Source organism: Haemaphysalis longicornis, unplaced genomic scaffold (assembly GCF_048455015.1).
Source record: "Haemaphysalis longicornis isolate Haplotype H1 unplaced genomic scaffold, Haemaphysalis longicornis Haplotype H1 scaffold_7, whole genome shotgun sequence".
Lineage (NCBI taxonomy): Eukaryota > Metazoa > Arthropoda > Arachnida > Ixodida > Ixodidae > Haemaphysalis > Haemaphysalis longicornis.
This window is the reverse complement of record NW_027526422.1, coordinates 129,981,210-129,997,768: the sequence shown is the minus strand read 5'-3', so window position 1 is coordinate 129,997,768 and position 16,559 is coordinate 129,981,210. Positions and strand designations below refer to the sequence as shown.

At 44.2% G+C, this 16,559-nt stretch overlaps 1 protein-coding gene across 1 annotated transcript; it reads left to right on the top strand.

The window, feature by feature from the left end:
- The first annotated feature begins 2,320 nt into the window (after positions 1-2,320).
- LOC144146977 (uncharacterized) lies at positions 2,321-14,639 on the top strand. The gene is made up of 5 exons (XM_077678966.1): positions 2,321-2,556; positions 6,541-6,674; positions 8,039-8,106; positions 11,573-11,656; positions 13,670-14,639. The coding sequence occupies exons 1-5, from the start codon at positions 2,452-2,454 to the stop codon at positions 13,807-13,809; spliced, it is 531 nt and encodes a 176-aa protein (XP_077535092.1). The 5' UTR covers positions 2,321-2,451; the 3' UTR covers positions 13,810-14,639.
- Positions 14,640-16,559: the final 1,920 nt, after the last annotated feature.

Sequence of the window (16,559 nt, the reverse complement as noted above, 5' to 3'; positions counted from 1 at the left end):
ACCGCTGGTACTGAAAACAGCCCCTTGGGTTTGGTATATAGGGACGGATGGAGCACAGGATAAAGCCTACCATTATATGTTGAAGGAGTGCTGAGCGGTCAAAAGTCAAGAAGATGTGTATGGTTGGAATCTCCTTGTCTTCTCTGCGGATGGTGACGCGTATCACGGCAGTGACGCCCTGATACTTCAAGCCCGCAATGAGATCCGCATCCGCTTCGTTGAGCAGTTCTGGCTCGGAGATCACACCATGCGAGATCTTGAGTCTCCGATGGGGTGTGGCAGTGATGTCCAGATGAGCCAGTCGAGTTTGAGTTAATGCTTTGCGGACTGCTGTTTGTGGTTTACCTGGACGAGGACTTTACCAGTCCTTTGTTTCTTGGCCTCATACGATTTTCCAATTATCGCTTCAAGGTATTTTGCGAAGACTGACTGCGATGCGAGAGGGTGGGCGAGATGGAGGGATTCCATGACAAGAAATCGAGAATAATTGTCCGGTTGAGGGCAAGTTAAGGATGGCAAGGGGGGGGAGAGATACTTCGGTGCGGCCCCTTTTCAGGGACCGATCACGTTTGGGGGGGGGGGGGGTTAGACAGCATTAAACAGCATAGTATAAAAGCAGGGAACGGGGGTACTTTCTTCGACAGCCTTACCCTGATAGCTGTAGAGGTCCGAGAGCTTCCTGCATGGTAAACAGACAGGGAGCCCACCCGCCGGAGCTTAACCTGGGCTCCGACAGCCACAGTTTGTGGTTTCTACCCTTAGCCTTAAAAATCCTAGCCACGGTAGAATATAGCGTGAGTATGGAGGCTGGGCAACCACGGTGTCGCCAATACCGTCACCAAGATTGCTCAAGGTGCCCCGTTCGGGGAATGGCAGAACAGCCCGGCTGTCTGGAAAACTGCCGGCTTATCAGAGCATCGTTCAGAAAGGAAGCCTCTACATCGCATGAACCCGCTTCAGGTATTTTAACAACTGTTCCTCCACAGATGTAAGCATTGTGCGAGCTATGGCCACTCCGAAAAACACTGTGACATCAACAGGAGACCGCGATGCGCCAAATGTGGGGGTAACCACTACTACCAGAACTGCACTAGTGTAGAAACTCGTTGTTGCATTTGTGCGAGAGGGCGAAGCAACGGGAGAGAATGTGGACATAAGACACTCAGTGATGGAAAACACATGCCCGACGTATATTTACAGGCGCGACAAAACAAGAGGCGATACTCTTCCAATTGAACTGAACTACAGAAACATTCCTTGAACTTCTTCACTTGGCTTTAGGGAAGAGGTATATGAAAACTAAGGACTTATAATTTGCGTGGAGCAGGTCGCCGGTGTTGACGTACGAGTCTTAAGTTCCTTATTCAGCGAGAAGATAGTGCGCAAACTCTTTGCTTAAGCCAACAAGCTAACAGTCAAATATTAATCATAAAAGGTAACTTTCTTGTGTGTTGCAGCTCACACTAGGTACGACTACACTTCTTCAATTCAATCTTGTGCGATCATCCCCACAAGATCAAGTAAAAAAAACATCGGATTACTATGTTCCTCCCTGTAAATGAAACATATTTCCTTCTTTCTAAGCACAGTGACATCGACGAGAGTGTGTCTGCGTGCTTAACTTGTGGAAAATAAATTAAGGATGCTAACTTGAGTTCCATCAGGATGATCGCTACCTTTATTGTCGTGAACAAAGTCTTCCGCAACCAAACTCCATGAGATAGACTGAACGCCACAATTTCCTACCATTTCGAAGACCAAGATCAATATGCATCTTTGTGACAATTAGGGCACTTGAAATGCTCAGAATTTCTTTTTAGTATATTGATTGGTACCGTCGTCGCCAAGGCCAGAAGCTAACCTAATTAGCCGCGACAGTCTTTGTGCGTACACCATTTGAATGGACTTCCGCCAGTTTTTTTGCTGATTTATTTGCAGAAGAGCGGAGGTGCGCTTGCCTTTTTTGTCATTTAACCGCTGCGCAGTGACACGTGTCCTCTTATTTCCACCCGATGAACAAAAATTATTCCCCCGTACGGCGGACGAAAAACACGCCGACGTTGAAAACAATATGATCAGGATAGTGAAAAAAGTTAAAAAAGAAATGCGTCCACATACGTAGGGTGTACGCACGTGGCCGAAAGTGAACAGAGGTAGCCAAGGTCTGAGGTAAAAAAATAACAAGCCATTAGACCTTCGTACTCGCCCAAGTGAAAACCAAATAAAGAGAGCTATAAAGTCTGTGGTAGCCTTGGCGCAAGTAGAGGTTATTTTTGCTTTTTTAACAAAAAACCGTATCTACTCGGCTCTAAATATCCGTTCCGATTGCACAAGGACTTGAAAGGGCTGACGCGGCGACAGTAATATAAGCTACTTCTGAACCCCGTAGCTTACCTCAGGTTTTGAGCTGAGTGCTGAGTTGCTGACAGCGTGTGGAGCATCACGACCAAGATGGTTCTCCTTTTCTCTCCTTTGCTGTTTTGCATTTTGATGCCATTGAATGTGAACGCGGAGGTATGCGGTGGCAGTGCCAGTCAACCGTGCAACGCTTCAGTGGTAAGAAAACTCATCGTCTCTGGCTGAGGTATTCTGGAAGAAAATCTCGGCGAGCTTAAATAACTATCCTAAAAAGGAACAGCCTTAAAAGCACTCGGAGCAGGTCTATAATTAATAATATGGCGGGCTCCGCGGTACGCGTACTTTGGCACTATTCAGCGTTCTATTTCATATATTGTGGGATAGATTTTTGTCCTTGTATTCAGAAAAAATCACGTCAGGGTATTTTTATATGCTTGAGGTTTCTATTTGATATCGTTTTTAAAAAAATCCATCGTAAAGGACTAACCCAAGTTCCCACGAGCGTAAACGGACTGCGAACTGGGTAACAACTCTTTCCCGAACTTCCCGTGCACCAAAGTTTTCTATGGACCTGTTTTTCTTTTTTTCTGGACTGATTGGAAAAAAAACCCGAGCCTGCAATCGAACCGGCGATGTCATGCGAAGCACAAGAACGGATGCCATAAAAGGAGCAGAAAAGATGGGCCAACATTTTTACGGCGATACTTGAGGGCGCGGGGAAGCATGACACGCCTTCTGGTTTGTGCTGGCGTTAAGGGGCGGCACTCACCTTTTTTAACTTTCCGCTTTTCTGATGACACGTGCTATGCGTTAGGCCAGCTTTCTCGCCTAAACCCGTATCCTCCCTTTCTGAAAATTATTCGGCGCTCTTCTTTGTCGCTGACTTTTACACCTCCTCGCGAAGGTTCACAGTATTACTTGTTAAGACACCGTCGTAACTAAAAAAAGAATCCCTTGTAAGCCATTATATACTTCCAAAGGAAAAATTTATCCCAACGGAGAATACACCCAAAAGAGTTCAAATTAAGCATGATCAACTTCTTGAAGCTATCGTTGTTAAGAATACGTCGTAATGTCTTAAAATTTGAAAAATAATGAGCAGTGAATCTCTTGGTCCGCCACCCCAGCCAGTTTATCTAATGTGGAGGCTATAAGTGTGTAGCATTCAAACGGGACAAGTAAAAAAGACAGAAATAATAAAAAATTTAGTCTCAACCAGAAAATATCAGCCAGTGGAGTTTCTCTCATGCGTTACACGAACTGGCAATACCACTATAGAGTAACTAGGTAACTTCCATAGTGTTCCTAAACTACATCGCAAGTGCGTGCGATAAATGCAAAGTAAGCAGTTGCTGATGCTTCACAATGGTGCAAAAATAGCTCAGCGAGAAAAAAAATTGTGCAGGAAACCGTGTAACATTCCAGATATGTAAATTTGCAAACTCAAAAGTGCACGAACAACTCGCATGATTGTAGAGAGAAGTGAGAGCGGTAAGGTTCAAAAGTTTAGTAAACAAGTAAGAGTCGAGGGAATTTTGGAGTGACAAAGAAAATACATGTTGATGAAGACTTGTATGTTTCACCTCGGAAAGGGCCATGTGGAAGACAGCGGCTAGCGGAAAGTTTATACGGGCACCGCAATACCAAGAAAGCTATGCCCAGAAAGGCAATTTGGAAAACTTGCCTAAACTGCTGAAAGCAGGGAATGTGGCAGGAAGTTATGCAACAAGGCGGCGTCCGCTGGACGGTGTAAACTAAGCGTACAACGGATATTTTCAAGTTATGCCCATTTTGTCTAAGCAACTCAATAATGACGTTATGCACAAAGCGCCCTACTGATTTCATTTACACCGTAATTCTAACACAATAACTGCGAAATCGATGACATAGGAATGAACATCTCGGCACCCTGCTTTCTGCTCAAGGAAGTGGTTTAAAAGGTAAAATGTGTGTAAGTGGCACTTTTATCTTCCAAAAAAGAGAAAATTGAATGGATTCAGCAAATCTTACTTGTAGTAATATATTCCTTAGATGACTACATAGCCAAGCGCCTCGGAATTGAGGTCTTCGTAATCACGGCTTGTATTTCTGTGAATCCACTTCACTGACAACAACAACTAAGCGGAAGCGTGGAAATGTGCCACCGCCAGGAGCTCTAGGCAATTAGGTCTCTAAAAGTTGCTATTTAGCTATCTATGGCGCCTAAAGTTTTTATATGAGTATTTTAACTCTGTAGTCAGTAGACTCCGGGCATAATCATCTCCAGTTTAGGGCAGTTTCAACGAGATATATTGTTACTTCATTTAAATCGAAACGAAGAATTATATAATCTGGCGCGACTTATCCCATTTGGTAAATGTTAATAGGCAATAAAAGTGTCAAGTGGCGAGAGGCTGCCTGAAAAGTCACTTCAAGCTAAAGTCAAGCAGTGAATACCCTCCACGTTTATTGGACATGGCTTGAAGTTACCAGCTTGCTCAAGCGCCGTAGTAAAGGCCCATGAATCTGTGAATTGGTGTGATCCGCATGACGGCACATATAACTAACAAGCTCGTCTTGAAGGGCACGACGCATTACACCGCGGAACCACTTGCTGCACATCTTTGCCCGACCCGTCGCCTCTTCTGAGACAGACCAACGCTCATCTTGAATTGCGATCTCAGAATCTTCCGAATATGGGTGTCACACTGTTATAAAACATTCTCGCTACTGATAATCGAAGCATAATACTACTTTATCTCCCAGCTGGAATCCAAAAATCGTCCGTCTGTTGTTTATGGACCACGAATTATACTCGTGCTGGAAGTGCACAACATATGTCCAAATTTTCCTGCTCTTCTACGGCAGCAACCCTATTCCTTGGTCCCCATATATAGTTTCTCAACCACCCTTGCAAGGGAAATTCCGAAGTTTAGCCAATCCCCTTCGGTGCGTCTCATAGTATCGATGCCATTTCGGAAGGTACAAGAAAATGATGTTAGGGCAATTTCATTGGCCCGCGTACCCAAGTATTTACAAAGCACAGAATACTTAAAATATGCTTCGGAGGGAAATATCTGTTAGCAATTGTGGATTCAACCGTATGCTCCTCTGTGCTCACTATGACCCCTGTGTCAGTTTTGGAACTTGCTAGAGTTTTTTCCCAAAAACTCCGAGAAGTGCACTAGTCTCAGTTATCTTGATGGCAGTCCCGCACGACGTGAACATTGCAATCTCATTGGCCTTATTCAGTGTGCAAAGCTATATGTACCGCGACGACAAATTTAGTTGAAGACCAAGAAATGCTCTAAGTATGCCACTTAAATTCGCCTCTCAAGCATATGTTTTGAAGGAATTACCAACATTCAAAATGGCTGACCAGCACGGCCGTAAAACGAGACATAATAAACATCTCCTGGGTAGTTAGAATTGTTGAACTCCGGTGAACCGCACCAGGCGTGTCATTTTGGGTGCTCTTATTGAAATAATACTGCCGCTGATGGGGATCTTCAGAAAGAGAAGGCTTAGCGTGGAACGCCCAGCCGCATTACCAGCTACTGCTATAAGTGGGCACATTTTTACACGCCCTTTGTACACTCATGTTATATTTGGTACCAGTAAAGCTCTAATTATTGTTCTCATCACACCTGCGCGTACCGGAGAAGAACGTTTCGCCATTTGCCGCGATCCAATTTTGCTTCCTCTCACTCGGCAAGCGTTTTGTTAAGGTCGAGGGCATTGTTTGCGTTTAGTATTAATAATGGCCGTGGTCTCGCTAGCTTTTAACAATAAATTCAGTTTTACAAATTGGGTACTCTGTCAATATGCGTATAATTTCGATATATACAAATTTTAAAAAACGTGGTTCAGCACTTTTGCAGAAAGAAGGATGGGTCAATAGCCATTTTCTGAAGCAGCATCAAAGCTAGCATAATAATACCCAAATCCACCCTCCTTGTCAATACATAATTCTGAATGCGGAAGTATTTGAAACTTGCCGATCAAGAATAGGAATACCCTCCCTCGATTATCTCTAGACTGCACCAATCAACGTACTCGTGGAAACGGGCGGCACTAATGGTACGGGCACTTTTAAAAGCAACCCTTCAACGGTGGTCAATTAAGAATATCTACGCTGTTGTATGTCACGGCGCCATCGCAAATTTATTGCTGCAACGATATCTTTGTCCTGTTTGCTTTCAGGTGTACACGAACTTCCAGAACGTCTATCTTGCCGCCTCGTCATCAAATATAACCCAGGGATTATGCATTCGCCTTGAGTTCCAGCCAAATAACGAGGCAAGAATTCGTTACAAGCTGGAGAACGGAACAGAAATGTGAGGAATTCGACCCGTACCGATGTTATGATGTCAAGTTGCATCCTGCCCTCCATGGTGGCACCAAATCATGGATTAGGTTAATAGTAGGAAACCGCGACTGACAAAACGAGTGCGCAGTGCTTTTGACTCTAGTTACCACTTACAGTTGTACTAATATAGGTAGTACGTTATTCCGCCCTTCCTTGACGAAAATTCTCTGGCTCTTTTGAGGCGTTTTACCATTGCGAGTTTTTATGACTTCGAAATGCAAGTTTTTTAACTTAGCTTGGAAACAAACACGGTAGCTGTTACCTGCACTAGTAGACAAGGGCGACAAAGAGCCAGTATAGCTAAAGACTGGAACAAGCAAAGAAGAGAGTATGCGGGGTAAAGCAGTAGGAGTATTGGTCAGTATAAAAAAAACCCGTTAATGTCACTTCCTATGGGTTCAGGTGTAGAGATTATTTTTGACGATTTTAACTTAAGTCTCATTTTACTTGCGGTTCATACTGAAACGTACACAAATAAATAAGCATAAAATATACCAGGCTCGCTACGGGGCGCCATTCACTGACGGCCATTGTTCAAACGGGCATTCTATTTTCCAATTTCACAAAAGCCCAAAACTCGATAATAACGGGTAACGAATTTTTTTTCATATTGGAAGGTAGCTATAGATTGCGTTATAAATTTTTTTGCGACCAGCTTTATTCGAACAGCTATTTGTCCAAACCTATTTCCTCGACCTCACTAGTCTCATACCTCTAAAAATGGCTATTTTGGTTATATAGTTGCCAACTTTTTGGCGGCACTTTTCACTACCAACCCTTCTACCACAAGCGTGAGTTTTCGAAGAAAGCAAGTACCGCAAGAAAAAAAGGCGAAGTTTTATCATCTTAAAAGACTCCGAAACAAACGGAACGTGCTAATAAATTCGAACGCGGAACGTTTTCAGGCATGCGATATGTTTGTTCGCCATAGTACAGGTGAGCTATTTCACTAAGGCGTCATGGGGTGCTCCTTCTGCAATTTGCTTCTTTTTCGTATTTTTGACAGGTTCCAGCTCCTTTTGATGCTTAAACGTGAGGAAAAGCTTATATTGCTGAATATTTCTGAGCTCTTCATCATTTCTCAAACCCACTTTACCTAGCCTCAAACTTTCATTTCTTAATAAAATGTGTTTGATGGAATTCCATCACCTTAGATCTTGGTCACCTTTGCATATGTCGCAAACTAACTTAATTGAACCACGCTCGTTTCTAAATTGAAAAAAATTAGAAATAGGTGGTGTTATTTTCTGTCTTACAAGTGCCTGATTCGGCATAGAACTTTTGGTGGTTAAGCTCTACTTCTTACCCCAAAGTTTACGCTGCTCTTTTCAGATTCGAAGATACACAGAGCTATACGTTCACAAAGGTTCCCGACGTGGTTAATATCACTTTCGGAAGCGGTAAGTTGAGCGGCTTTCTGGGAAGTTTCTACATCTCTCCAAGACACTGCAGAAGCAGATCATTTGGGACCAGGGTCACGTGAACCTGCTTGTCCTTCGCTTCACCTCTAAAATGACCTACCCGGCATATAGCTCCGTGTGGCTGGACAGTTGGCGCTTTAGGTCAAAAGAAGCCTTCTAATGCACCTTCATACCTTAGATAGTGTAAATAACCTCGATACTTCGGCAAGCACGACTACAAAAACTGTACCTAGGGAATTCAGAGGCCCACAAGGAAACCATTGCTCGTTCTGTGGGTGTTACTGACATAAATGCTGATAAACCAACCCAACAGCGCTTTGACTTGGTGCTTTAAATTGCGGAGCATAGTTTATAGGTCAATAGATCTATTTTTAGTGTTTTTTATGGCTGGCTTTTCTGAGATTACGACTAGAGTTCATAACGGGTCCGAATAGTTGGCGAAATGCTCCAAAGGGAAAGAATAATCCTTTGGAGCAAAATGTTTTCTCTCTATATCCCAGCGCTCAAGAAGTTCTTGGTGTTTTGAGCCTGGAAGTGTCTACTCAGTACCCGTACCTTTCCGAAGACTACTTCCGTGGTTATCTTTGTAATGTTGAGTAGTAGGCGGGAAACTGCGGTGCCACTTTCGCTTTTCTGCAGCAAACGCTCAACGCCGAAACCCACCTGTCTTTAATTTATGAACCCGTTGGTTATGAACTATACAAAACTGCCATTTCTTCCCGGAGCAAGCCGAATGCGACACGATGGCTTTCGGAAAGTCTTGGAGTCTGACTTGAGGCTTTCTGTGGCAGGTGGGCAGACGAAGATCTTAGAGCAGTCAGTACGAAATAATATTATCACTCTTCACAATTTAGCCACTTATAATAGTGTCTGCATGCCAGTGGTCATGCGCGCGTGGCACTTAGGCCAGGTCGTAACAGACAAAGTGACAAAGCGCGGTGACAACCTTCACTGTTGTTCAATGCCAGCTAGCAGTTCTTCGAGAGTACCCCTCCAGCAAACCCCGCGTAACACCCTGCGTTCGCAAAAAAATGCAGAACTGACGGAAGTCAGACATTTAATCGTCATATTTGCGTAACTGAAAATAATTGATCGAAGAGAATTTTGAAAAGCAAAAAAAAGCAAAGTAGAAAAAACAACAATTTACAAAAATAGATATGAGGATTTCAGAATAAAAGCCCATGTCATGTCCACAAACGTGAAACCTCGGCAGGGACGAAGCGTGCAGCGTGTAGTGTATAAGTGTATTCTTGGCGCCTTGGCGTGTTTGCCAATGGAGATGAAACCGTTGGGGGAAACAGGTATACAGCTCCGCTGTTAACGTCTCTTGTCTTCGAAGCACGAAGCTGTCCAGCGCGAGGCGTAAACGAGTGTCCCGGTGTTTTTAAAGACGATAGTCTTTCTTGGGCTACTTGAAGAGGAAACTTTCGGTCGTCTGTCTGCCTACCCGTGATACGTGTGTGGTACGGTTTGGGCTTTTATTTTACCTTATTGCTCTTTATTTTGTCTGTGTCTGTCTGTCTGTCTCTCTGTCTGTCTGTCTGTCTGTCTGTCTGCCTGTCTGTCTGTCTGTCTGTCTGTCTGTCTGTCTGTCTGTCTGTCTGTCTGTCTGTCTGTCTGTCTGTCTGTCTGTCTGTCATTCAATTCAGCAATCCGGCCAAAGCAAAACGGGTGCTGAACAATAGTCTTATATACTCACAGCCAAAAGTCTGGTATTGATGTTCATACTTCTCAAAATTGTTGAACAAGAACAAGATACTATGCAAGTATAAGGCAGAAAATCAATACATGAGTGATATTTGCTGTGTTCCTCTATTAAAAATTTACTGATGCTTGTTTTTGCGATAGCAAAGAAAATGCTACATCCACTGCAGAAACCGTCGCCTGCTGTTGCCCGCGCTACCTGGCGGAATCCAAAAAAATCAAACGGCAAAAGCAATGAAAGCTTCCACTAGATAGGTTCCGCGTTCTGCTTGGAATGCGCGCGGAGTAGGGCAACGTGGTTCTGTAAATGTTGTAGTCGGGTGCCTCGATTCACACGCGCCTCCACCGTACCGCCGCGCTGGCCTCGAGGCACTCGACTTGGAGCAGTGGAACGCGGTAAATTTGAATTGACTTGAGCAAACTTATAGCGTGTTATCTTACAAAGAACGAGACGGGAGAGGAACAGCAGGAGAGGAGAGCGCGAAAAAAAAGGGATGCATTTGATTGCCAGGGGTGGCAGTCGACTATCGTCTTGCATCGTCATTTGCAACAAAACGAGCAGATACGCGGCCAATTTTTAAAGTAGGAGTTACGTTCTAGCGCGAGGCGGAAACGAGTTTCACGTGTTTCAGTACCGTGACTTCATAAGACCACGATTACGACGACGATGATGACAGGGGTCCCGAACAGCCCTAGCCCCTAAGGGGATCCCCCCTAATACATCTTATGCATCTGATAATGTGAATGTGCTAAGTGTGACATAGACCTGAAATGTAGCCTCATGGATACAAAGAAAACTTGCCTATAAAGAAAATTATGGTTTTGTTTGACTGGCGTGCGCTCCTACAATCTACGCATGAAAACCTTAAAGATCTGGGTAAATACGAAAATTCCCAATTTGTTGAGCCTATGAAACTCAGAAGAATAATATTCACCCATAAAAAATATAAGCCCTTTTTCATGCTGGATGCACTCACACGTAATTAATGTGAGGCTCACTTTGTCAATACAAATATTTTTATAAAACTAATCTAAAAGCCAAATACGACTAAAGAGAAGAAACTTGCGAACTTATGAAGCGCCTTAATAAATCGTAGGTGAGCGCAGAAAACAATGATACGATGAAAAAAGGATGACGGGTGCAGACGGTTAGGTATACGAAAGAAATGTCTTGTGTTAGACCAAATCACTAAGTAACAGACATCTTGGTTCCATTAGGAAGAGAAGTGACCTTCAGTACCGCTTGTATGGTAGACTAAAAACCCGTCTACCACAATAATTAAATCACGGCTACCAAAAAACAACACTAAAAGGTCAGGAAAATAGATGAGCCTATTGTGGAACAGAACAGAAATCTCGAAGACAAATATTGATTCAGAAAGCAGAGGACAAGAGTAACTAGTGCCTGGAAGCTTAGTAAAAAAGCCTCCGTCCTTCATTTTCGTTATTCTGTTGCAGGATGATCATAAACCTTGTGCTACTGTTTTTATGGCATGGCGCTCACCACAATTTTGCATCAGACTTACAATTGCTACATCAAAAAATTGGTCTTTCGAAGAACTGACACTATGTATTGAGAGCGCAATTATAAATGCTACCGCGAAGAGCAGCGAATAAACCTCCTCAACACGAATTACACCTTGCTGATACAATTGCCGCATGCTGTCGTGTGTGATACAGGGCGCGCGCTGTGGTTAATGTCAACGAAAGTAATTGGTTCGGTAACGTTTCCAATTTCCAGACCCCAACACTACTTACGTAGTGCAGATTCCGTTTGCTGACTACGACGCCTGCTTCATTGGGAAGTTTGACACTGCATTGCTTGGTAAGAATTTTTTATAGCTCGCCCTAAAAAGGTGTCGTATTCCTGTTATGGCTGTTACAAAACGTTTTTTGATAACTTGCTCATCTGCTAGGACATTTGAGTATAAAAACAGGATGTTCAGACAATTGCACCTTTAAAGCGCCAGAGTGGATCGTGATATTGTTCAACATAGTAAGTTTGGATGATGGGTGAATTCGTATGGATTCATTGTGGCGGCGCAATGTGCGACAGCAGACGAAGACGTTCAATGGAACAACGTTTACTAAAACATTTAACGTCTATTGGAAAGAACGCATACACATATATGCCGTCACCCACACAATATTCTTCGCAGTTCCTTACTGCATTTCCGCAGGGATTAATGGAAGCGAAATGTTTGCGGTTACATTCACGACGTCAATTTACGCGCACAATGTTGCAACGTAGGACACAGTGAACAACACTGTGGAGGCATCGATGCCTTGCCTTGAAGTTGCCTCTTCATGTGCAAACACGGTACAGTAGCCATTTCATATTTTATATGAGGCCCTCGTTGCATGGATAATCCTTTTTAAATGGTTCACACTACCCTGCGGTCATTGAGTCATAGCAAGGTAGGGATTTCAATGATCCGTGAACGCTCCTTTCTAACCCTTTGTGTGCGCCAGGCGAAAAGCCCACCCAAAACAAACATTAATTTCCTACTCACTGGTTAGGTCCCGGGCCAGGAAGGCGATGTCCTTCAGGAAGCACTCCTTGGCAGCCATTTGTGATGGCCGTGGGCACATTGGGAGGAGAGAGTAAAGGCCAGGGAGGGAGCGCTTTTACTGATGGCCATGCTGCTGTGGCCACGAATCCCTGACATAAGCACTTTTTATGACAGTTGGTTGTGGAGCTGGTTAATACGTGGTAGAGACAACATCAATTCCCGTTTGGAGGCAGCTGGTTTTATGAAAAATGCCGGTGTATGCCATCGAACCTGTCGTTCTTCACTCACAACAGCGTGATGCCAGAGTAACACCCCTTCTCGCGGTTTGCAGTAATTACGTCACGGCATGGAATTCTCGTGATAAAATGTCGCCTCTGTATTAAAAAAGTTTGCACATTTTTTTCTGCTATCTTATGGAAAGCAACTTTTCGCGCGCAGAAACCAATTTGCTTCACTGTGGCCAAATAGCGCAGAAGTATTTTATTTGATAATAGTAAAACGCCCTGCAACGACTTAAACCGCGGTGTGAAAACTAGCCGCATGCCGTAAGGTAACGCAAGATTACTTTGTAAATCTGAAGTTAACTGCACTGGTCGTAGGGTACGCTATGTCTGTAAGTGATGGAATGTTTCCAAACCACTAGCTCTTGCCAATACACGTCACCTGGCGGCCGTAACTATAGGTGGAGCGCGTTGTATGAATGGGATGCTGTAAAATGCAAAGCATTGCGCTATGTACGAAGGCGATTAAAACGGCTGTAGTGCTAAAACGCCATTTAAACAATAAAAAGACGTTTATTTCTTCGTTTACTTGGAGGAAATTCTGACTTACCATTTTCGGGTATTCCTCGTCTCCACAGTAAGGGCCCAAAGCCCAACCAGTGCGCTGTTTCCGCACATTCCCACCGCGCGACAAGAGGCAAAGAGCGCTTGCCGGCCGACAAGTAAACGTGCCGTTACGTTAGTAGAACATGTGCACCCTAGCCCCGCAGTAACCCGATTCTGGAGAAGTTGTGGCGTGTGTCACAAGTTTGCTAGAAGTAGTACGTCCGCCAAAAGACGGTCGAACGAAACCGAATATAGGCACGGAACCAATCTGTATCACAAAAAAGCTGTCCTAATCCGTTTCGCGCCAGAAGACGAAGAATCAAAACTGAAAATAAACACGCAAATGCAATGGATTCCTTAAGAAGTCACAAATAAGTATTTCAGGCCGGCTTTTTCCTTCAAAGCCTACATTTAGTGCAGCGGCAAAGTTTTGAAAAACACCAGACACGTTGAGGGCTGTCAAAGATTTCAAAATAAATGCACTCATTGTACATGCAGGCTGCCGCCTATGGATAAAAGATACCGCAACGAGCTCACAAATCGCAGAATGCATGAATGGCCTTTCCGAGGCCTGCCCCGGAGCTGTGTACGACACCTGGAACGAAGCATCTTGTGCTAACACGACGGAGTCTACCTAATCCTGGAGCAATTAGTGTGGCTTTTGTTTCATAAAAAGCCCACAGTCATTTTCAGAGACATAGCGGAAGGACTTTGTTTACCCTCGAGCACTCTTGTGCTATGCGGTTATTGCTGCCCATGAATATTTCGTTTCATTTCTTTTTTATTAAAGGGAGATGTATTACTTTATTCAATAAACTCAAAATAATTCCGGCCGTATGGAGGTGCCTGTTCTGTAGCCATCATATTAGCCGTAAAGTAGCCTGATTAGAATTCGCGGTTCCACAGATTCCAAAATTGGGCGTATTCATGACGCCAGTCTATATTGAAAAAAAAACGGGCAGAGGGTCCACTATGAGGACAATATAGTCTGCATTGAAACCTGGCGTCAGACCCGCTATTTTATCGGCGGGGACAGACGGGAAGTGTTATAGGCTTACTGGGCTTTGCCTGCGAATGAACTCTAAAATACCTCGGTCTGCGATAACCATGGTTGCCTTTCATACCATTGTCCAGTTACTGCGTATAAGATGGCCTGCACCGCGAACTTTACACGAGTAGAAACCCCCTGCTCTTTAAAAGTGGTTTTTAAATGAGATATCGTTCTGGAAGGGCAGGTGCGACAATGAACAGTACCAGGCTCTGTTCCACAGGCACTTCTTCCCAAAATGTTTTATATGGAGGACCAAGTTTTTATGTAAAAAATGACTTTCATCTTTCCAGTTCGAGTTTGTCATTTATAGAGGTGCTCATTAGTGGTTTCTGAGCTGTCTAGCGCCGTTTGTCGCTATGTATTGAATCTTCAACATTTGTGTTCAAGTTTTCAGCAATAAACTACGTGTGGTTTTGATATTGTTGCATGCATGTGTCTTTTTTGATAGAGTGGGCTACTTCAGAATACTTCTACTGGCAGAGAAGCCTCTATCATATCTTGGCTAGTTTTACCCCTCTACAGCCCGACACTTAACATGAGTGCGATAAAATTATGCCGTAGAAACCGGTTAGAACATTTGTTTAAACAACGATAGAGCTGTAACGTCATTTTTTATCTAACCATCGGCAACCGTAATGCCTCTAAGAAGAATTATAAGCAAATGAACAGCCGATCCCACCACAGATGACGCGCAGTGCTCGGAACCAAAAGACGCCCGACAAAAAGAGGGCAAAGTTTCGGCTCCAACATGAGACTAGAACACACAAATCCTTCCATTCACGGAAGGGAACAGACGAAAAGAAAAGAGGGGAGCAAAGTGAATAAGAATGATGGTTTTTCTTGCATCACTGCACAGTTCACCAAACAGAGGCCGCGTTCGACGTACCCACGCGAAGGTGTAAAAAATTGGCTCCAGTACACGCTGTGAAGGTGGGCGGAAAGCAAAGCTGTAAACGACACCAACAACAATTCCCCATGCGACGTAGCTTGAAATCACACATGTGGCTCTACAAAGCATAGGTCGGCAAAACAAAAAGAACTCACTCAAACTCAATCACAATTTTTTTCATTCACGCTGTACTCACTCAAACTCAGACTCAAAAAGCTGTTCTGTTCACAAATTAATCACTCATACTCACTCATCACATGCTCAGTTGTAATCGTACTCACTTGTACTCAAACTAATTAGTCCTCACGAGTATTCGTACTCGTGAGTACTAAGCTCATCTGAACTCACGAGTAATCGTACTCAATCTGTAGTCATGAGCACTCAATCTGAACCCATGAGTGTTCAATCTGTACTAATGAATACTCAATCTGCACTCATGAGTACTCAATTTGTATTACTCACGAATACCAAACTTATCTGTACGATTAACTAGGTCGTGGCTCGAATGAAAGACTACATAGACAAAAATGTTTCATTGATCAGGAAAAGTCAGGTTACATATAGATCCGGACAGAGGAGGACGGGAAGAGAACGTCTGACGCGGTGCACTGTCGTAGGGCGACTCACTACTCGAAGGCACGTACACGTGAGAGAGTGAAACGGAACGTAAGCACTCCCGTTGCGTCTGGCGTCTCCTCTTGTTCTCAGGAATAGAACAACGAAGCCTGGGCCGCGTGGGGCTTACGGGAGCTCGGGGCTTCTCGCTGCGGCCGTGGCCGTAAATTGCGGATTTCTGCGTGTCTCCGGATGACAGCTTTTGTCGTCCGTTTTCGTTTCCAGGCGCGCTGATATTATCCTAATCCTGCTCCGAATCTGGATTGTGCCTGCCCCCAGGCAGAGCTAGGTGTTCGCGTAGATTGAAATCCGTTCGTATCCACATCACTGCACTCTTATTCAGAGACGCTCGATGCTGGCGTTTGTTTTTTGTTGTTCCGGATACCAGAAACTTCAGAAGGAGTTCGTGTAGATGAGGTTCGGTGAATTTAAAATCGGCTTGATTTTATTGTGAGTGTACCCCCGGATTCACTTCGTCGGACATAAACTTGACAGCGTTTACCGCGTTGCGTATGTCGCGCCACTTACTTCGGTGATTGTGTTCATGTAGCTCGGTGCGTGCTTGATACATGCGGGAGCGTAGATGTCCGTTTTGTCCGGTTGCAAGCTGTGGTGTGAAGGGATAGCATAGTTGCTTCAATAGAAATGTGCGTTGCGTATGGTGGGGGAGCCGTTTGGCTTTTCGTTTAGCGTGAAGTAGCATGGCGTTGTCAAAGTTAAGGCGCCAATGTCGTTGCGGCTCCATGCTCAGTGTCGTCGTGGTTGCTTCTGAAGTGAAACCGTTGTGGGGGGGAAGCGGGCGTAGTTTGTCTCGTCCGTTCAGTCCGATATTC